At 40.9% G+C, this 22,915-nt stretch overlaps 1 protein-coding gene across 1 annotated transcript; it reads right to left on the reverse strand.

Annotated features, from left to right (window-relative positions):
* Positions 1-1,027: 1,027 nt before the first annotated feature.
* On the reverse strand, positions 1,028-21,421 carry Slc35a1 (solute carrier family 35 member A1). Its single transcript, XM_048353860.1, has 8 exons — positions 21,279-21,421; positions 16,431-16,608; positions 10,542-10,701; positions 10,224-10,376; positions 4,612-4,678; positions 3,274-3,450; positions 2,727-2,861; positions 1,028-1,811 (listed from the first exon to the last, which is right to left on the reverse strand). The coding sequence occupies exons 1-8, from the start codon at positions 21,292-21,294 to the stop codon at positions 1,684-1,686; spliced, it is 1,014 nt and encodes a 337-aa protein (XP_048209817.1). The 5' UTR covers positions 21,295-21,421; the 3' UTR covers positions 1,028-1,683.
* Positions 21,422-22,915: the final 1,494 nt, after the last annotated feature.

A 22,915-nucleotide genomic window follows, 5' to 3' on the forward strand; every position in this document is an offset into this window, starting at 1 on the left:
GACAAGCAGATTGAAAAAAATACCTGACAACTGTCCAGAGAGAATCTATTCATGCTTGTCTTTTATATGATGCGTACCTGCTTATTGCTATGTGAACTCAGGGACTGGGTACATTTGAATAACAAGGAATTACAGTGTGTTACATCATTTTGTAAAATATACTCCATCAGTGACACTGGAAGTTTTTTAAGTTTCCATGCATGAACTCCGTTTCAATCCTTGATCAGCATGGCCATCCATTTGTATGTAAAGAGAAGCAAACTAACATGAACCATAACTTCCCCAATGAGAATGAAAATTGTTTTCTATTAGCAAGAATGGTTTACCTTCTTCATCCCAAAGAAAAGTCATCCATGCATTTCATAATTAAATTGGCTTCCAACTGCAAATTTTCTAACTTACCATTAAAATTCCATTAGCCCAGAGTCAGGTTATATTTTGACATATCAATATACCTTCCCACATCTTTGTAAAACACTTTTCTCCTTGACAGTGATGCTGACAGTGTCTGTTCAGGGAGCTGCTTTTATAAAGACTTACCTTTTAGTTCCTACAACCCAGAGAGCACTGTAGTCCTGACTGTGGTCCTTTTTTTTTCCTGGTGCTGTACTGGGACTTGAACTTGGCCTGGGTGCTATCTCTGAGTTCTTTTGATGAAGTCTAGTGCTCTACCACGAGAGCCACAAATCCATTTCTGGCTTTTTGAGATAAAAGTCTCAGACTATTCCTGCCCAGGCTGGCTTTGAACAGCATTCCTCAGATCTCAGCTTCCTGAGTGGCCAGGATTGCAGGGATGAGCGTAAGTAAGGCTTACCAAAACTGGGTTGTAGTTATTGAAACAGCCTTATTTTATGTAATGCACTCATACACACAGAACCAAAATAATTTTTTAAGATTAAACATAACTCATAAATAAGGTTTATTGCTGAATTTCCCAATTAATATTATATAAAGTTTTTTAAAAATCACTAAAATTTAACAAGTTATTGAGAGCCCAACAATTTACCATACTTTATATTTCTTTAAAAAAAAAGTAGAAAAGAGACATTAGAAAATTTTGTGAAAAGAACATCATCTGCAGCAAAAGAATATGAACGAGAGAGAGAACGGCACAAATAAATACAGCACTAAAGGAGTTGTCAGTCACCACCCAGAAATCACTGAGTTAGGAGATTACGTTTCAGCAGTTAAACATTCAGTATGTGTCTGAACTAGCGTGTCTTGTCTCGGCCTCTCTTTTCTAAGAAAAGAGCTTTACTGCTGTTAGGTCAAATACTGTACATGAATCAGAACAAGGAGGGGCAGTCCATCTCCCCAGTATCTGAACAAGAGAACAGTTGGGACAGAAATGGCTTTGGCACTTTAAGCCTTAAACATTGTCCCAAACCTTGTTACTTGAATATTGTAGCTTCACATGATTTTAAATATCTCCACATTTTGTATGTACATTATATATGTATATATACAGTGATTAAATTCCTTCATTGTAAGACAATACAGCTTGGTCCAAACAGCTCACATTAAAACTCTGTAGTTGCATTTCCTGTATATAGTTTTCTTCTTAATTCTGTGCCATACAGTTCACTAACTGTTGTTGCTCTTTAACCTACCTTCTGGGATTGGCTTAAGGCTCTAGTTCAATGCAAACAGTTCAGTCATAAGATGAATCTTGTAAGGCTCAAATCACACGCCAATGATTCTCTCTTTTGAAGCTGTTTCTCCTTGTTGAATGGATGTAGTATCCTGTCTGGGTAATCCATAGAGATATATGGAAATACATACAAGAAGGGCTCCCAGAGCAAAGGTGATTGCTGAAAAGAAAAAGGATTTAATCTATATTTTTTGCCTTTAGGGACTCTATTAACCATCAATTTAAATTTTTTTAAATTTTAATTGTGGGATTATACTATTAGGGCCTAGGAGAAATAAAACAAGTATTCTGTTTTTTGTTTGTGTCTTTTTGTGTTTTGTTTTGCCAGTCCTGGGGCTTGAACTCAGAGCCTGAGCACTGTCCCTGGCTTCTTTTTGCTCAAGGCTAGCCGCTCTACCACTTGAGCCACAGCACCACTTCTGGCTTTTTCTATATATGTAGTACTGAGGAATCAAACCCAGGCCATATTCCCATCCCCAAGTATTCTTTTATGATGGTAACATTTAGAAAAGTTATCTTAGTAAAACTGGTAAAATCAAGGAGGTTATGATTCAGTGATCATAACTTTTCAAGTTGATAATTATCCCTATCTTGGGACACTCTTTGTTTTCAGATGTAAATGTTTATTATTCAAGAGGTTGTTCTTGGGATTGTGTTCTGTATGGGAATTCTTTTTAAAAAATAATTTTGTTAAGGTGGTATACCTCATAATCCAGGTAATGAGTACATTTCTACAATGTCACCCCTTCCTTTGCTTTCCCCCAGTTCTTGGGCCACACTTACAAAGACTATATAGATGTAAATCTATATAATTTGTACCATATATACTATATATAATATAGAAATATATGCAACATAGAATAGAATAGAAATGCATAAATACAATAGAAAATGCAGTAGGTATGGCCTTGCCATGATACCAAAAATCTGTAGAAGTTCAGAAGACTGTTTAGCCAGATGCAGGTGCTGCTGCTCACACCTATAATACTAGCCAATTCCACTATGAGGTGAACTAAATCACAGAAGTGATAGTGTTCTCCATGTTCACAGTGAATTATTACAAACAACAACATACTTATCTGTAGTCCGAACAGTACCACTGAAGCAATGGTAGAAATGACAATAGCTGCAGCCGCAGAAAAGCCTTTCATGATGTTGTCTGTGTACTTGACCACGACAGAGGTGTAGAGGCCTCCAACACTTGCAAGAACTTCGGGTAGAGAAATAAGCAATGTCTCGTTTATTTTCACATTAATTATTATTTAACAGGTAATTCTCATCCTCAAAGATGCCACACTAATTTGCCCAGGAAAAGGAAAACTATTTTCCTTAAAAACAGGCATCTGAAAGCCTGGTAAAATTGAGTTGTAGTTCCTCAGACACCCAAGGGGCTTTGTGGTCTATGTTATTGCTAACACATTACATTCTTTTGATTGGGAAGGCAAAATTGCTTTGGGATAGCTATCCCACAAAAGTCAATAAAACCAAAATTACATTTTCAAACTCCTATTCACAGTATCAAAGGAGTAATTTCAAAATGCAATACAGGTTTAAAACACATCCAACTTTAAAAAAGGCGGGGGGGGGAACTACTCAGAAACTTTTTATTCCGAGATACTTACAAATGACAAACCAGACATAGTACGTGTAACCATAGAAAAATCCTTTTTGTTTAATTTCCGCTCCATCTGACAAGTAGACACCAGCTAAGGTCACAACAATCCCAGATAGATACATCTGAATGTTTCTCACCCAAAGGGATGTATCTGAACTCTTTAAAACCTTTTCAAAATACACTCCTGGAAGAAGAGTATCACATAAATATATTATGATATTATGAATTCATTTTAAATGTCTTCTGCTTAATAGAGGTATATAAAGTATATGATTTGGAGAGCAAATCTAACACACTTTATTCAGGTCATGACACGTGCCATCGTAAACATTGCAATTTGCTTTTTTATAGCACATACAGAATTAATGCATAAGAGGGAACATTATAAGCGTCACTGACAAAGGGTTGTTAAATTATTGTTAAGAGAGTTTAATCCCTTTAGGAAATGCTTTGGTCATTTGAAAAACTACTGTTAAAAGTTCCAAATAATATCCCTGTAATTTGCCTGGTAATGAATGCTCCTAACTTTGACAAATCACGTCTGAAAGTCCTTTCAGTATGTGAAATTGAAATAAAATCTACGAAATGAAGCCATTTTCCTTTTCAGAAGGTCCCACCAATTCCTAACTAGGTAATAATTTTGTGTGTGCATTTTTCTAAAGTTGGGAGTCCTTAAGAGTTATACCATGGGAATACTTAATACTGTGGTTAATTACATTCCCAAATTCAGGTTTTCCCTTTCCAACAAAACAGGCAATATTGTATTTCCAATCCTGCCTGTTGTCTTAACAAAAAAAAAAATTCTTAGGCCACCACACTTGGTAATATTTATATTTTGATTGTTCAGAGGACTGGTTGTTGATATATGTGATATATATGATATGTACATGATATACATCAAAGACTTTGCTGATGTTAGTGATTTTATGTTCTCTATTTCCCCTTTTGGCTGCTACTTTTCTGTATTACATCTTCAAGATGATACAACTTCAACCCACTTCTTTACTATTCCATAGTCTGCAGTCTACTGAGGCTATAGAACAAAGTAGATATGGAACTGGTACTACTAACTACCTATAGCAGCAGAGGCTCGCTTAAGGATAATGTGAATTCCAGGAAAACAAAGATGTGCTTGAACTTTGTGAAGGCTAATTTGCTACATTTTCAGATGTCTTTTTTTCCATTTACTTTTGTGTTCTTGGCAGTGGTCAAGAAAGACAGAAGTATATTCTGTGGTAACTATAGGAACTGAAGTCTGAACTGAGTCAAATAGGGCCATAATTTACTAGAAAAGTAATCTAAAACCAATGTGGCAACAGGATAAAATGATGCTTTTCTGACTTACCTGCAAATCCTGAGCACAGTACAGCAATAGCTATAGCACCAAATCCTAGTAATGGATTCTGTTCCACCTGCAATATTAATATTTAAGGTTATTTTTAGTAACAGAATTTACACTATACAGTCTAAGGAAATGAAAAAATATGTTGTAGTTCTAATAAAAGTGTATTTCATGTCAAATGCAACTATTCTATAGAATATAACCAGACAAAACCAAATAAAAAGACCAATCTAGAAATTAACCAGAGCACTTAAAAATGTGTCCTTTCCATCACAGACATAAGATATGAGTAATATAACATATTAACCTCCTACATCCTAATACCAATAAGTACAACTAGCACATTTGCACAGTTGGCCTGCTGCTTAATTTTCATTTCTGCCACTGCTAGAACTGAAGTCCTAGAGCATCAGTCTTGGAAATGGTAATGATATAGCTTGTTTATTCCCTATCACCTATAGGATAAGTGACAGCTTTGGAGACTCCCCACCTTATTGAATTTTGACTAAATAGTATACCTTCTGTGTACCAGAATCACTGCTATATAATGAGCTAGTAGTAATTGTAGTAATAGTAAAGAAGGTGATGACACATGGTTCTAGTTCTTGAATGGCTTCATAGATAGGATATTGGTAAGCATTCATAATTACAATACTGTGAGACAGTGCCAACAGATGCATGTTCTCAGTCCCCACCTACTGTTTCAACTTTATTTCCGTTCTTCCTGAACTTTAGATCTGTGTCTTTCCTGAGAGCTATAAAGACAGATACTCTTACCATCAGTGAAATTGGAGGGGTGAGCCTCGGGACTGTAATAAGGATACATATATCTTGTTCAAAATAAATAAGCCTAATGTAAGGAGAGTAAGTACCTGAGAGACAGAGCTTGATCTAAAATGTTTGTGTGAAGAGAAAAAGGAGAAACAGAAGTCATTGTAGGCAGTGGCTCTCAAAGTATGGTCCCTGGACCAGCAGCAGCAGCATCACCTGGGAATTTATTAGAAATGGAAATTGTCAGGCCCTACCCCAGATCTACTGAATCATTAACTATGGGGATGGGCCTAGCACTCAGTTTCAAGTAACTTTTCAGTTGTTCCTGATATACACTAAAACTTAAGAGCTGTTGCTACACCATACACTAAATTAACATGGATGCTTTCCAGGCACAAATTCTGAAACAATTTCACCTAACATCTGCTAAAAATAGAGTCTAATCCATACTTGCATTCCTGTCAGTTTAGAACAGTGACATGGACATAATGGAAACTTGGGAAGAAGAAAGCAGACATGTCTGCATGAGTAATTGTCACACAGCACACTTAAAGGACATGAGTTCCAATCCTGAGTAAAACAAGCTCAACCCTATAATCTTAGCTACTCAAGAGGCAGAGATGAGGGGATAAAGGTTTGAGGCCAGTCTGACATAAAAGTTAATAGCTGGACACAGTGGTGCCTACCAGTTATTCCAGTTATTGGGGAAGCACAATGGCTGGGCATTATGTGCCATCTCCAGACAAATAGATCAGAGCCCAGGCTGGCCCAGGCATAAAGCAAGACCCTACCTCAAAAATAATCAATGTAAAATGGGACTGGAATCATGCTCATATCATAAGAAATTTTCTTAGCAAGTGAAAGGCCCTAAGTTGAATCCCAAGTACTACAAAGAAAAATAAATCGGGGCTGCGGATATGACTTGGCGGTAGAGTCCTTGCCTAGCATGCATGAAGCCTTCAGCACCACATAAACCGAAAAAGCTGGAAGTGGCGCTGTGGCTCAAGTGGCAGAGTGCTAGCCTTGAGCACCAGGGACAGTGCTCAGGGCCTGAGGCCCCAGGACTGGCAAAATAATTTTTTTTTTTAAGTAGATCAAACTTCAAGGTAGAATTCCATGGCTGTTGGGAAGATGATTTAAGAGGGATTAAGAAGTTCTGAAAATAAGGTTCTGGTGAATTCAAAAGAAGACAAATGAACATGAGGAAGGGCTGGGACTGTGGTTCAAAAGGTAGAATGTTGACTAGCAAGTGAGAGATACTGAAGTCAAACCCAGTACAGGAAAAGAGAAGAAAATAAATCATTAAAAGAGAAATAAACATGAGCCAGGCACTAGTGCCTCACACCCATAATCCTAGCTACTTGGGAGGCTTAGATCTGAGGACTCTGGTTTGAAGCCAGCCCAGGCAGAAAAGTCTGTGAGACTCTTATCTCCAAATTTACTCAGAAACCAGAAGTGACGCTGTGGCTTAAAGTGGTAGAGCACCAACCTTGAGCATAAGAGTGCCCAGGCCCTGAGTCCCACAACCACCACCACCCCCAAAAAGGAAACGTGACTCATAAGGGCATCTTTTCTGAATTCTGATTATAAGAACAAAAGAACTTGCAGATCACCAGATGAATGTAACTAGGAACATTTTTAATACTAATAAATTAAAAACTCAAAACACAATCTTGCAAAAACATTAAAGAAGGCTTTTTAAAGTATTTACTCATGAAGGAAAGAGTCTTGAAATAGATAGCAAGAATATAGAAGTGCCCAAATCAAGTTTCCATTAAAAAAAAAAAAAAAAGCAGTAAAGGAGCACTTTGAATATGTTAGCGGAACTGAGTGACTGCAGCTGTCATTGTTCCTTTTACTGTCAGTACAATCTTACTGATGACCTGAAGAAAACAGTCAGCAGTGGAAAACAGTGTTGCTTTCCCTAAGAGTGGAACACACTACATTTCCTTACTGAGATTCCCAGAGTTGAGTGATAAGGAGCATTCCATGGAGATGGGAGTGGCAGGCTCAGAGGTGGCACAGCTTCCTAACTGCCTGCTCCCCAGGGACAAAGCTACTCCTGTGGGAAAGGCACTGACTCCCTCTCAGCACATTACTTCTTAAAGCATCCTCTTCCCAGCACCACCAATGATGTTATCACATCTCAGCATGAGTTTACTCCAACCACATCAAGAGGAGTAGCAGACATATCCAATGGGATTGAGACAAACTGGAAGTGAGAAGTGCCCAGCAAGTTGTTCTTTATACATGAGAACTTTGATCTCAATAAAAATTCACCCTCTGTAGTAGTGAAAAAAAAAAAAAGGAATGCTCATACAGAAAAATGCTTGTAAATAGGACAAAATGAAGCTAAACCAGCATTCACTTGCCAGGCAGGCATTATGAATGAGCTAACACAGAACAGAACCTTAGCCCCAGTCAAGCCTTCAGCTGACTACAACCTTAGCCAGTGGCTTTACTGCAACTGTAAAACAGCTCAAGTCAGAAACATCTAGCTGAGGTACTATCAAATACCTGGCCCATAAAAACCATTGAGAGAGAATGTTGTGGTAAGAAGAAAATATCCGGTCAGGCAGAGTGGTACATGCCTATAATCACAGCACCTGGGAGGCCAGGTTGGGTTACATCATAGTGCATTTGAAAACAAACTGGACTATATAACAAGACCTGTTCAAAACAACAATAAAGAGGGAAAAGATCTAAATGGTGTAACTGCAGGCCTGAAAATTCAGAAGACATTTGTCTACTCTAGAAAGCATATTTATAGCAAAGCTAAGGATTGATAAGAACTCCAGAGGCTAAGTAATGGCCTCAAACTAATAAGGTGAACTTCATAAATACAAATGCATCTTAAAGTTTGTTTAGAATAAGCCTACTATACACAACATTCCAGACAAGCTGTACTTATGCACCACAGTCAGTTAATAGTTCTCTAGTATTCAGAGAAAGTACAGCCCACACTAGTAAACTTAGGGAACATCTGGAAAGACTGAAGTTTTAGGACACACTGAAGAGTAATGACAGACCAAAGCATCTACAAGAGAAGTACAGGGCAAAGTACTGGGGCAGGAGGCAGGATCTGGCAAGTTTCTGTCTAGAAACAATACCATAGGAAGTAACAATAGTATTTAAAATGGTGCTGGAGGAGGAGGGATGTGACAGCCTCAAACATTCACAAGTGTCTCATGTGGACTAAGTGAGGATTTACACTATTCTGACAAGAGCAAAGTAATGAGAGGCAGTATCGGAAGCTGCATTCTGCTTAAAATAATGACCCCAATTGGGTGCACTGCCCTAAGCTAACAGCTTTTCACATACCATTGCCTGGACCTTTCTAATGGTGAGGCTCAAGGTTAACACAAATTTGCCTTCTCAAATTGTTTCTCTAAAGTTCTATGATTGAGTTACATATGCACTGCCGATTTGATATTTTAAATGTCCCCAATAATATATGGATGCCTTGATACCTAAAAGTAACAAGCTAAACTTATTTTCTGATAACATTTCTCTGCCAAGCTAGAGAATAGCATTTGAAAGACCAGACTTAAAAAAAAAGAGGGACAAGGTAACACACAGTACAAGAAATGTATCCAATGCCTAATGTATGAAACTGTAACCTCTCTGTACATTAGTTTTATAATAAAAACTTAAAAAAAAAAAGACAAGAGATTGTAAACATAAAAAAAAAAAGGGCTGGGAATATGGCCTAGTGGTAAAAGTGCTTGTCTCGTACACATGAAGCCCTGGGTTCCATTCCTCAGTACCACATATATAGAAAAAGCCAGAGGTGGCGCTGTGGCTCAAGTGGCAGAGTGCTAGCCTTGAGCAAAAAGAGGCCAGGGACAGTGCTCAGGCCCTGAGTTCAAGCCCCATTACTGACCAAAAAAAAAAAAAAAAAGGCAGAAGGCAGAAGGGCGGGGTGGGGGGGGGGGAGACAGACTTTCTACTTTTACAAGTTCTCTGTGCATATTCCCAGTTGCCTTCTATTCAAGAATTCAAGACCAATTTGTTCAGTGTTCAGTATGGAGGGAAACCCAACCTTCAGAAAATCATTAACTCAAGATCTACTTCCTACTTCTCCTAGAGGAAATAACTGAAACATACTGTATTAAAAAGAATATGTATGTTAATATTTACTCTTGATACCTTCAAGTAAGGCGTTTGTGGGGAGAGAGGTTTCTGTCAGTACTGGAGTTTGAACTCAGTCTCACATTTGCTCAGTTTGCTTACCTAGCTGGCCCTCTACTACTTAAACCAGACCTGACTCCAACTTTTTGCAGGTTATTTGGGAGATGGAGTCTTAAGGACTATTCTGCCTAGACTTCTTTGAACCTGAATCTTCATGTTCTCAGCCTCCTGAGTACCCAGGATTACAGGCATGAGCCACTAGTCCCTACTTTTATTAACAATGATCAGAACACTTCTCTCCTATCACCTGACAGTAAGGATGGATGCCAATGTCTGTGAGTTGAGGAAGAATGAAAATTAGATGAAATATTCCTTACCCATCATTTCTGAGAAGCTATCTAAAAGTCCTGAACATAAGCATCATACACAGTTTCAGTCACATCTTATTTACTATCATTAGATAAGTTACTTCAACTGGCTGGAATTCTTTTTGTTATCCACCAAACAAGGTGAAATTCATTATGAGTAGAGTACCTTCCATCTCTATTATACTGTAATCTCCAAGAAACAGAAAACGATTAGCATTATCCCTAATCATCACTTTATTCATTTTAAGTTAAATGTGATTGTGTCATATCCAGTAGTGTGGCTGAATTGTATAAGACTAAAGTGTAGATGAGATGTCTCCTATTTTACTGTATACATTTTCTTACCACAACTTTCGTAGCTTGAGCTGGCTTCCACTGAACTAGTGTGACTCCACCACACAACATAAAAACTGAAATCCACTGTAATTTGCTGAGTGTCCGGTTCAACATCAACACAGTACAGAAAGCAGTACAGGGAATTTTCAATTGGTATGTCACCTAGAAACAGATCTTGAATCAGTACACTCAATTAGTCTCTTGATATTATATTATTATCTCAGATAGCTTTAATAAAACTGAGGGAAAATATTGGATAATACAATAGAGCCAATTAAAATCTGTTTACTACAAAAACATTGTCTAAAATCCATTAGCTGCACTCACCTGGTACACCGCTGCATCCAGATTGCTGAGAGCCAGGAAGGCCATGTTGTTCTGTACAGCATACACCACAGACGGCACACTCAACTTCATCAGCTCCCTGGGGCTCCCCAGAACATTTTCACTTAACGATGCCTTGAATCTACCAAAACTACCAGTTTCTCTTTGGGAACAAAATGACATGAAAGGGTGATAAGGCATTTTTTTTTTTCCTTTCTGTCCTTGGCTTTTTTTTTCTTTATTCCCATGCTAGGGGTAGAACCCAGGACATTATGCATAACTAGGTAAATATAGTACCACTGAGCTACTTGGCTTTTGGAGACAGGCTTGCCCAGGCTGGCCTCCAAACTTCTGATTTCCCTTTTCTCTATCTCCCAGGTGCTGAGATTATAGGCATGTGCTACCATACCCGGTTTATAGATCATTCTTTTATTGAGACTCCTTCATACACAGTATAGTTATGTTGTTACACCCATGGTGTAAGTTAGCATACTTCTAAAACTAATGTCCAACTAATTTTAGTTGATGCATTCTCATCTAAAAAGTTAATATTTCAATTTAGAAAATATAGCAAAAAAAAAAAAGAGAAAAAACACCTTATTCATATAGAGCTAACACTAACTGATTCAAGCTCTAGGAAGTTTGAGTAATATAGATATGAGGAGACAGAGTGCTGGTAAATATTGCCTGTATTAATCCTTTACCAGTCATGGTGGTGAACACTTGTAATCTCAGCTACTTGGGAGACAGAGATAGGAAGAACAAGATTTGAGGCCGGCCAGGCAAAGATAGGGCAGAACCCTACCTCTGAAACAAAAAATTTGGGAGCATGGCTCAAATGAGAGTGCTTACACAGCAAGCAGAGGGCCCTGAGTTCAATCCTCACTACTTAAAAAGGAAGAAAAAACTTGCATTCAATTATTTTAGATACAGTATTTTCTTCCTATTAGAATTCCTATTTGAAGAATGTGATTGTTTTTTACGGTCTTATAGCATACATTGGTTTCCTGAGGGGAGGGTGTTCATTGTGGCATTTTTGTACTCGCACACAAAATATCCAGATCAACCTCACCCCATCTGGTTACTCTTCCTTAACCTACTCTCCTTAAACTTTGGAGAGAATCTGTGTAGAGTTGTTAGCCACCTGCAGAAATCCTAAAGTTTCATGTCGACTGCAAGGAGATTTTACTACTTCCACCACTAAACTTCCTATCCATGGACTGAAACCAGTTCTTATCAACTAAAAACAGGCCTCATTCTTCTAGTTCTTTCTGAAAAGAATTACTGAGAGGCATAAAACTTTAGCCAAGTTACTTTAGCACTGTGCAAAAAACACGGCAGAAGTTACTCACAAACTTAAATTTAAATTGTGTTTACAAATTTCTTACTATCTGCAAAGTTTTATATAATTAACTCCCCTAAGACTTTATTTATTTATTTATTTTGGCCAATCCTGGGAACTGAACTCGGGGTCTGAGCAGTGTCCCTGGCTTCTCTTTGCTTAAGGCTAGCACTCTGCCACTTGAGCCACAGTGCCACTTCTGGCTGTTTTTGTATATATGTGGTGCTGTGGAATTGAACCCGGAGCTTCATGTATACAAGGCAAGCACTCTTGCCACTAGGCCATATTCCCAGCCCTCCCCCTAAGACTTTGAGGGGTGCTGAGCAAAGGTCACTTGACGTCTGTAATCCTAGCTACTCAGGAGGCTGAGGATTGTGGTCCAAGGCAAGCCCAGGCAGGAAAGTCTGCAATACTCTTATCCCCAATTAACTACCTAAAAGCCAGAAGTAGAGCTGTAGCTGAAGTGGCAAAATACTAGCCTTCAGTCAAAAAATAAAAATAAAACTCAGGGAAAACATCTAGGCCCTGAGTTTGAACCCCAGGACCAGCACAGAAACAAACTGTGGAAGACTGACGACAGGCTAGATATGAAAAATAATAATGGCTTCAATTTGAGGAGAAAAATACCCATCACACGAGGCACATGAATTTTTTACTTCTTCCCTAAGACCCTGAATCCATCTTAGTATAAGAATGAAGAGGTAATGAAACGTAAAGAATAGGAGAAATCTATAACCTAGGTGTTTTACAACTACATTAGCTATTCTAGATAATGCCATAGAATAGTAGAATCTTCTCTGATCTTAATGTGAATAAGTCGCTCAAAGATGTATTACTAAAGCACACCCATAAGTGTATGAACATTTACACATCCTGCTAGGTTAATCTGGCCAGCAAACAATAAAATGTTGACTTTGTTCTAAAGCATTATGCCCAAAGGCAGAATGGAATCATTGTGCCCATGTTAATATGTACCACTTGTTAGCAAACAGCTAACAAGCAATTTTCCTGGGAATTGTAGTTTTATGAAAAAAAAATTGTTCATGGAAAACATAACTTTATTTCAAAGTATGGTTTGGAAACTGGAAGTTAAAATTGCCAGAAAAAAAAATGACCTTATTCAGTGCCAGGCATCGTGGTACAAACCTGTAAGCCCAGCAGAGTAGGAGTAATAAAAGACAAAAAGAAGAAAGAAGAAAAAAAAGAAAAATCACCTTCTTCATGTAGAGGTTTTGAAACATCGCTGTTCATCTACCTTCCAAAACAGAATTTACTATTTTCTTTTTCAGCTTACACAGGAGCTCACATAATGACACAGGTGCACCTCATTGTATGTACTAGGATCATTACCACTCCCTTAGTTGTCAGAGCAGAAGATGGTAAACAACCCAAATGTCCACCATGGCACACCATACAGCTTTCAGAAAAAAAATGGGACAGGTTGCTGTGCACTGTCATGAAACATCTAAGTGTGAAAAAGGTAGTGGGGTATAGTGTGTGCCCTGTATTTCACACACAGCAGACTCTTGAACATAACTAAAATTCACCAGTCACACCACACGAACACTATTTATCAAAGTAGCTATCCATTCCTTCCTTCTCCCACCTTTTTCTTGCAGCTCCAACTTACAGTTGAAATAAGTATAATTTCATACCCTCACATTTTGGGAAATTACAAATAAAACGAATGGGAAGATCCTCAAGTTAAGTATGAACAGAAACCCAAATGATCCATCATGATTTAAATATGTAACACGCGTATACTAAAAGGGAAGAAAGAACTTATGTGTTATTTAAATGTGTAATACAATTATACTGAAAAGGAAAAAAATAACCTAAGTATTCTAAAATAGTATCTTAACTGTATTATCTAAATCTAAACAAAGACCTACAACAGACGGTGCAGTTCAGTTTACAGGTCCATTGTTTTCACAGGCTTATATTTGAAATTCTGAAATTACTTATTGTGTATTTTCAGATTCAAGAAAGAAGTATCATAATGATAATAGCAGCTAGGCTCATCATGCATGGAGAAGGGAACAAAGGTGAGTCAGGGGAGTTTAGAAAACACAGCATTGCTAGATAGGAACTGTAGGGACCAATATAGAACTCACCCTTGTGCACACACAGAGAAAGATACATAGACAGGTATGTGTGTATACATATGATTATATGCCCAGCTCTGTCTGCCAAGCAAGTCTAAAGCAAGGATACTGCAAAAGAGAAAGAAAGGATCTATGGGAGGAAAAAATAGTCCCACAGGGCTAGGCCAAGAAAAGTACACAATGAGCCTAGAATTACTTGAAACAGGAGGAACCCTGAAGGAGATCCCACTGCTCACCTCTGAGACAGTTTGAGCATCAAAATGATGATAACAATGGGTTCTAACCCAAACAATAAAATAATCCATGAGTCCATGGGGTGGGGTGAAACTCTTTGGAGAATAATTCCCATTAATAAGAGTGTACAGGGAACAAGGAATACAGAACGTAGCACATGACAACATTAATGGACAATAACAGTAGTGTTTGATAGTGGGATGAGAAAAAGGACATTTACCAAGTCTCAAACTATCTCTCTACAAGGTTTTTGTTAATTACCCCCAAAAAGTAACTTTGTCACTTGCAATTGCAAAAGGAAATTAGTAGTCAATGTTAAATCAACAAAAACAGGACAAATAGATACCATGTACATCATGAGCCAGAGAGGTTCCTTTTGTGATATTTTTAACCTAAATTGAATCAGGAGCAAGCATTTCAATAAACAGAATTTTAAAGATACTCTGGAGACAATGGCCGTGCTACTCAACAATGTCTAGGATATAGAAAAAGGGAAGATGGAGGCACAAAGCTGTCAAGACAGTGGGGACATATGGGAAAGCAAAACCACCCATCTCATGGCCAGGAGCAAAGAAGAGACAAATAGTAGAGGACCAGGACCCACGGTCTCCTCTGCAGCATGTCTCCAAAGCCCCCTCCACTGTACCCCACCTCCTAAACATTCCACCATGTCCCCTCAGGGCCAGGCTGGGAACCACACCTTCACACACGGACCTTTAGGGGACATTAAAGATCCAAACTATACTGTAAAATAAAGTCTCCTTTAACAGAAACAGAAGTAAAATGTTATGCGCTAATCAGATGATAAAGTAAAATATAAATAAAAGTCAAGACATTTCCTCATTTCAATGGTTGCTTGCTCCCCTGTGCTCTTTACTACTCAGTCTTCAGGTCAATTTAAATACAGTTTCCTCAGAGAGAAACCTTCCAGTCCAAATGTTTAAGACTGGCGAAGCCTAGCAGTTAGGCTATTCTTCTCCCAGCTGCCCATGTAGATCTTGGGTTTTGTTTTCCTGCTTTGCATTGCTCGATGTATAGTATTTCTTACTCTTCTTCAACTGTTTAATGTTATGGCTGTGGTCACTTGCTTTGTGGGGACTTCTTGAAATCCATGTTAAAGTAAAAGCATAGAAGTTTTCTAAAAGTTGACCAGTCTAGTCAAAGAAGGGGGTGGAATGCTAGTATCGTGCAAAACCCAAATGCTGAACTTGGTCTTCACCATTATCGGCAGCGGTTCTGCGTGTGTCATCCACACAATTCAAACTGTCACACCGAAACTCCTCAGGCTGTGTTGAGTTTGTTAATGTTGATGTATAATTTGTCTACTGATCCCTAAGGCCCACACTGGCTCTTCCTTACTGCAACCTGCTCTCAACCTATCCACACTGACACCTGGAGCATTGCTCACCTGCCCTCAGGGCACCAGCTGAAGTCCCTTCTCATAAACATTTTCCCCAGTCAATTACTAACAAGATGGATTTACTAACAAGTCTCACCACCCATGGCTTTTTCCTCCAGCAAAAAAGATGAGAAACTAAGTTGAAAGAGGTTAGGAAATAAGTGAAGCCAGAATCACAGTGAGTGTAGGGTTGAAATTAAATCACTGCACAGCCTTAGTGTTATCCCTGTATTTCAATGTGTCTTATATGATGGCACTGCTCCAAAGCTCTGTCACCATACACAACAAGCAACACACATGGAGCCATGACTGCACTCTGCACTGGTAGGAGGAGCTAAGTGCAGTACATGCCTCAAAAATACTGAAAGACTAAATGAGGACACTCAGAAAAAGCATTTAGCACAGTGCCTAGCAGTTCATATAATAACTACTCACAAAATGTTTATTACACCTCTCTAAAACAGAGACCAGCAGATATTTTCTATTATGTGTCAAAGAGTAATGGTTTCGGCTTCAGAAGCAACGAGAAGCAGGCAGCAAGCTCCATTTGGCCCAGGGAGGACAGTCTGTCTGCCCTAGCACAGGTTCAGCCTCGGCAGCACTGGCGGGGCACAGTGGAGGTGTGCCAGCCCCGCTGGCCTCGGCCGCTCCATGCCGCTGCCATCTCCCTGCAGTGACGATGGAAATCATCTCCTAGCTGAGAAACACTGCTATAGGACAATCAGATGCATAGGGCTGGAGCTAGAAGGTTCTACTCAAAAAATTGCCTTTACTAAACAGAAAACTAAGGCACCAAAAGTATTTTGACTTACTTAGCTAAAAGTCCCACACTTAGCAGTAACTTTATAACCTCTGTGATACACACAGCCGTGGTAGAAAAGTAGAGGTCCTGGTCCGTTGTCCTTGTGTATCTCAAAGCCACAGTATAAGCTGCAGCCACCAGGGTCATCACTGCCAAGCAGTACAACTTGAAGAGCAAACTGACATTTTCTGGAAAATACATGAAATGAAAACATGACTTAGTGAATACCATGTTTATAAATCTAATCTACTTGTAGCTCCAAGTGCTTTCTTATTTCCAGTGAAAAATGTTTTTTTTTTAACCCAAAACCCTTAAAATTCTATTTCAAAATAATACTTTTCAATTACATGACCACAAAACCCAGCTGACCTTAAATCAATACAAGTTAGGCATAGATTGCAAGATTATGTACATACTAACTCTAGGATGTTCTCTATTACCTGTGTTAATTAACCATATAATTACAAACTTGTAAAAGCAAAGTAGAAAGCAGCGTGAATGTAAGTGGAATGTAAAGACAGTAGAAAGAAAACAAAAGGAATAACAGTGATAAGGTAGGGATAAAGCCACTGTGGTGCACACCTGTAATCCCCGCCACTTGGAAGGCTCAGGCCTGCATTACAAGACGTCTCAAAATAAGAAACAGCACTGGGAGTATAGCTCCATTGTAGAGTATTTGGTTGACATATGCAAGGCACTAGGTTCAGTCCCCAGGACTACAAAAGGGGGCGGGGATTAAGATGGGCATAGTGGTGCATGCCTACCATCCCAATTACTTACGAGGCTGAGGCAGGATGACCTCACATGTAAGGCCACCTTGGGCTATATAGCCAAATGGTATCTTGAGTAAACAAAAACATAGGGTTCAATTCAGAACTTTATCAAAACGACATTGCATCTCATCTCATTTCACTACATTAATAATTCATAACACAAAGAATATTAAGAACAAAGCTCTATAAAAATTGAAATGCAGGAAATAGAGAACTTACAGGCAGTCAATTTAAAAGTGCCCACAAGTATATACGAGAGGCAGCCAATACTAGAGTGGCAGAACCAGCCCATCTTTGTCATAAAACCACAAGTCTTGGAATCAGGTTTCTTTCCCTCACCCAAGGCCTGAGCTATGTCCATTTTCTTTTCAAGACAAAATTAAGGATATCACATAGGGTATTTGTGTCACAAGAAAACAAATGTCCACATTTTTTTACAAATTATAATTGAGTACAATTCTTTCTAATACAGAGCCACTAATAAGAATGGAATTGCTTAAGGAGGTCATTTACTTGTGTCCAAAGTTAATATTGAGTCACCAAATTAATTGCAAATATTCACCTGAAAAAATCATTCTTACCTCACAGGCCAAACAAAACAAAACTAAAACAATGGAGGCAGGAACGGAGACTAACACCTATACTCCTAGTTTTAATCTAGATTATCAAGATAAGCCAGCCCAGGCAGAAATTACCAAGAGACTCCAACTCCAAAATAACCAGCAAAAATCTAGGCTGGAGGAATGGCTCAAGTGGTAGAGTGCCAGTGGAGTAAAGAACCTGAGTGAGCAACAAGGTGCTGAGTTCCAACCTCAGTACTGGGTAGATAAAGGCTAAGCTGGACAGCAGACCATACTTAGAGCTGCAGGAACCTGGAGTGAGTCCAGGCGGGTGCTCTGTCTACCACCTGCACTGAATATGCTTTTTGTTCCTGCTATGGAATCACAACTCAAAGACAGCTTTCAACAGGAAATTAAATAAGCCTTTCAAACACATTGTTAACCCCAGGAGCTTAGCAACAAAACAGGTGGTTCGTACAAATATTTTCCTCTAAATGAACTAAATGTGTAGGTTATAGACCAAAATTTGAAATTGCATCAGATTTTAACTAGAAAATAATAGTGTAGAACAGGAATAGATCCTGAGGTCTGAGAAGGGCAAAATCAGTGTTCCTGTAAAAGGAAGTAAAGACCACTACAACGTTCTTTGTTTTAAAGCCTTCTTACACAGGGAAAGTGTAAACAAAGGCACTTCCCTAGGCTGGGTGGTCAAAACACACAGGTTTTCATGTGAGCTCAGGCTTCTCATTTCTAAATGGCTAAACCGTTAGGCAAGCCTTGATGACACATGAAACTTGTATGAGTCCATAAGTTAATGTTTTAGTGAACATAGCTACACTCACTTGTTTGCTTCTAACTGCTTTGGCTACATTGTTTCTCTAATTGCAGCACTGAATAGCCATAGATATCAGCAGCATTTCACAGAATATGTGCAGCCCTGTACTAGAGTATTTTAATTTATAAATAAGAGGAGTTAAGACTGCAAATTCACATCTACTTTGTTCTGGCTCATATATAGGTTGCTGGTTCTGAAAACAGAGTGTTACACACTAAATTTAGTATTTATAGCTACAAACATTCTGACCTATAATGTTTTGTCACAAACTTGGAAAAAATACTTGCATAGTAATTACATGGGAATATATCCTTGAAAGTACTAATTGCAGGGCTGGGAATGTGGCTTAGTGGTAGAGTGCTCACCTAGCATGCATGAAACCCTGGGTTCGATTCCTCAATACCACATATACAGAAAAGACTGGAAGTGGTGCTGTGGCTCAAGAGGAAGAGTGCTAGCGTTGAGCAAAAGCAGCTCAGGCACAATGACCAGGCCCTTAGCTCAAGCCCCAGGTCTGGCCAAAAAATACTGATCACAGTTGACAAGGTATCAAATTTAGCTACTTGTAAAAATGCAGGACTTTGGTATGTAATATATATAATATCATTTTTAGAAACATTTCCACTTCTAAAAATAACTCTGTGTGTGTGTGCGCACAGGGGTGTGTGTGTGTGCCAGTGCTGGGGCTTGAGCTCAAAGCCTGGGCATTGTCCTTTAGTTTTTTTGCTCAAGGCTAGTGTTCTACAACTTGAGTCACAGCTCCACTCAGGCTTTATGGTGATTAAATGGAGATAAGACCTTCACAGATATTCACGGGGGGGGGGGGGCTGGCTTCAAAGATGATTCTCAGATCTCAGTCTGTTGAATAGGATTACAGGCATGAGCCACTGGCTGGAATCTGGCAAACATGAAATTTTAAACCATGATTTACACTGACAATTCAATTTACTACTCGATCAGAATGTTCCTTTACTCCATTCACAAATTTTCTAGCATGAAATTTCAATAATTTCAGTTGTCTCAACTTTTTGATGTATAACATATAATAAGTCAACTGGGCTGGAGGTCATGCCTGTAATCCTAGATACTTAGGAGGCTGAAATCTGAGGATTGCAGTTCAAAGCCATACAGGACAGGAAGGACTGTGAGACTCTGAGCTCCAACAAACTACCCCTACCTACTCCTTACCTCCTCCCTATCCCCCTATGCCTTCACCCCCAAAAAGGAAGTGGAGCTGTGGCTCAAGTGGTAGGCCACTAGCCTTGAGCAAAAGAAGCTCAGGGACAAAGCCCAGGCCTGAGTTCAAGTCCCAAGACACACACACCATGGGATATAAATACTTCGAAGTTTTCCTGAAAATTCAAATTATGGCCAAGCCAGCAAATATAAACCTAGCCTAGAACCCGGATGGGGACCCCATCTTAACCTTCCTGTGAACCTCACTTTCACAGGGTCCCACTAGCTCCCCTACAAAGTGTCAGTGTGGGAAACTTCCCCCAAAGACACAGTCGGGAGATACACAATTGTTTTCAGTTCTACTTTATGAGTCATTGCTTGTAATACCTGAACATTTAGGATATTCAGGAAGTCCCAGATAAATCCTCTGTAAAAAGCAGGAAACAATGGAAACTAATTCTAAGAGTAAACATTGCAACACCCACATAAATCTTATAACACAAGCAAGATACAAGTACTAGGGGTAAACCTAAATGTGTACATTGTTGCAATTATTTCGGGTAATAATCTGAATGTTCCCTCATCAATCTTGCTATCCCCATTCTATGTTCGTTACCAAAACAATTCTTTGTGTATTTTGTCACTTCTTGTGTTACTAATAAAAGCTGTCTTTACTTGAAATGGGGTAATGCATAAAGTATATACAACTACAAACATTGCTCCGGGACAGGGGCAGACCTAAACAAGAAAAATCATTTGGCACCCATGCAAAAAAGGATAGTCTTTAAAAATTTGGTCAACGTTTATTTAGAAGTGAAGCCAGGAGCTGTTTGAGCAACGGGTGGAGAAAGATCGGTGTCTTCCCACCGCGCCCAGCGACCTCTCTATAGGGCAAAAATGCAGCTGGGTCCCAACTTACATACCCCCCTTAGGAGACCCCAGCGCCGCGTCCTTCTTTCAGTCCTCCCGTCCCGGGAGCACTGTGGACGGAGCCGTCCCGGGTGGCGGCGGGGGGGCCCGTCAGCAGCACACCGGGCCTTCTGCTAGGAGGGGCCCCCACCGCGTCGGCGTCCCGGGGATGTCTCCACGCCCGGTGACGCGGGCGGCGGCTGTGACACAGGCTCTGCACGGCGCGAGCCTTACAGCTTCGACCTCCCCACGCAGCCGGTGGCGCGCGGAGCCCGCAGCGGGGTGGCGCCGGCCAGGACGGGCAGCCGTCCGGACCCGGGATGGAGGTCACGCCCGGGTCCGCCGCGGGTCCGCCGCAGCTCCGCGGCTGCGAGCTAGGTCGGGCACGCGCAGCCTGGGTTCCCCCACCCCGCCCGCAGGGTCCCGCACCCGACCCGCCGCAGCTGGAAGCCGCCACGCCAGCTGTCCGGAAGGCTCCCAGCTGACGCCCGGTACCCCCCGCCGGCCCGGGCCCCGCAAACGCGGGGCTCCTCCACCACCAAGCCGGGAAGCTGCCTCCAACGCCCCCTCCGCTCCCCTGCAGCCCCCCGCGGCCCCGCACGCACCTCTCGGGGCGGCCATGGTGCTCCCACAGCCCCGCGCGGAACTGGCGCGCGCCCGTCGCGCGTCCCCGCCGGACACTGGGGACGGCCTCCGAGGTCATAGAGACGACAGCGACTGGCCTAGAGCGGCCCGCCGCCGACCGCGGGCCTCTGGCCTCCGCCGGCCAAGCACTAAAGCCAGGTGCGCTGGGTGTTTCCGCGGCCTCAGGCGGAGACCGCTACAACAGCTGAGCCAATGTTGGTGCGAGGCGCGGCTCCGTACTGCTCGTCTAAGGAAGCCGAGTTCCGGGAGGCGAGCGTGGCCTTCTGGGAATTGTAGTCCGCGAGATGACAGGCTGCACCTAGGTTGTGGACTTGGACAGGGAAGGTGTGGAGGGGGCTCTCCGCATCCGAGCCGCGAGGGCCGGGACGTCGCCCACCTTCAACTTCTACCACGGCCATTGCTCCCTCCGGTTGTAACTTAGTGTGATTAATACTGCACACTGCTCTTGTCTCGTGCCTGTTTCTGGTTAGATCCGTCTAGGCAGACAAGAAAAGGGCCTTGGAAATCCTAGACCACCCACGAGCATCCCAACGCCACAGTATAAACGGTATGGGGAACCATTCCCTGGGATGTTTAAGCCATGGGCATTCCTTTAAAAGAATATAAAATCCGTTAGCCCTTGCGGGGACAGCAGACATGCAAGATTCTGAGACGGCCAGCAACTCCCACCTTCCACGAGGCACGGTGCCCCACGTGTCTTTGTAGGGTGAATGGTGTTTCGGGTTCTGTGTAGCGGCGTCCTGAGCCGTGCACAGACACACATCCGTCCACGTTACTGGAAACCTTACTAGCATCTTAGTAATAGCAAGGAAGCTTCCGGGAGGCACCATCGGGTTTTTGTTTTTTCCTGTTGTTTTCTTCTGTCCTGGGGCTCCATCTCAGGGCTCTGCTCTGCTAGGCAAGTGCTCTGCTGAACATCGCTGCCCTGGAGCTGCCTGGGAGAGGAGACACTCTCATATCTCATTAGGGAACAGATCGCACGCGTCCCACCTGGTTGTGCCTCATGCCAGTGCCCTCATCCCGCAGAGCAGTCCCCACTTGTGGAGTCACTCAGTTCCCCACTCTGAGTGTTAAACGGAAAAATCATATATGTACCTAAAATTTAAAGACATAAATGTTCTATCAAACACTTCTTGTTTTTACAACTATTACTTTGTACAGCTCATTTCTTTCCAGTTTGGAATATCATTATGGTCTCAACTTACTTCAATTAACCATAATTATCATCCCCATGAAGCTCAAAATTTCCCATATGACCTCTGTAAGCCTGCCCATTTTTAAAGTCAGCCTTATCTTTTGGAAGAATTTTTATCTCTAGTGACAAAACATTGCTGATGAACCTTAATTTTTCCCAGTCCAGGTTGCAGAATCCACTGAGCTTGGAAGCTGGTTCTTTCTGATGGAGAATTCTCTCTCTCTCTCTCTCTCTCTCTCTCTCTCTCTCTCTCTCTTTCTCTCTCTCTGACACACACATGCACACACAGAGAGAGAACACAACTGGAATAATGGGTAAAATACTGTTGAACCATTTTTGTGACATTGCTAGGTTACAGCAGAATATGTGGAATCATCCTTTTTCAGGAGAATTTTCATTTCC

This window comes from Perognathus longimembris, chromosome 9 (genome assembly GCF_023159225.1).
Source record: "Perognathus longimembris pacificus isolate PPM17 chromosome 9, ASM2315922v1, whole genome shotgun sequence".
Classification (NCBI taxonomy): Eukaryota; Metazoa; Chordata; class Mammalia; order Rodentia; family Heteromyidae; genus Perognathus; species Perognathus longimembris.

Bases quoted from the DNA above. Each gene is read 5' to 3' on its own strand.
- Slc35a1 (XM_048353860.1), bottom strand. The intron at 10,377-10,541 runs GTGAGTGCAGCT...ATCTGTTTCTAG, and splicing joins TGGATGCAGCGGTGTACCAG to GTGACATACCAATTGAAAAT. The intron at 2,862-3,273 runs GTAAGTATCTCG...CTCTACCCGAAG, and splicing joins CTATGTCTGGTTTGTCATTT to TTCTTGCAAGTGTTGGAGGC.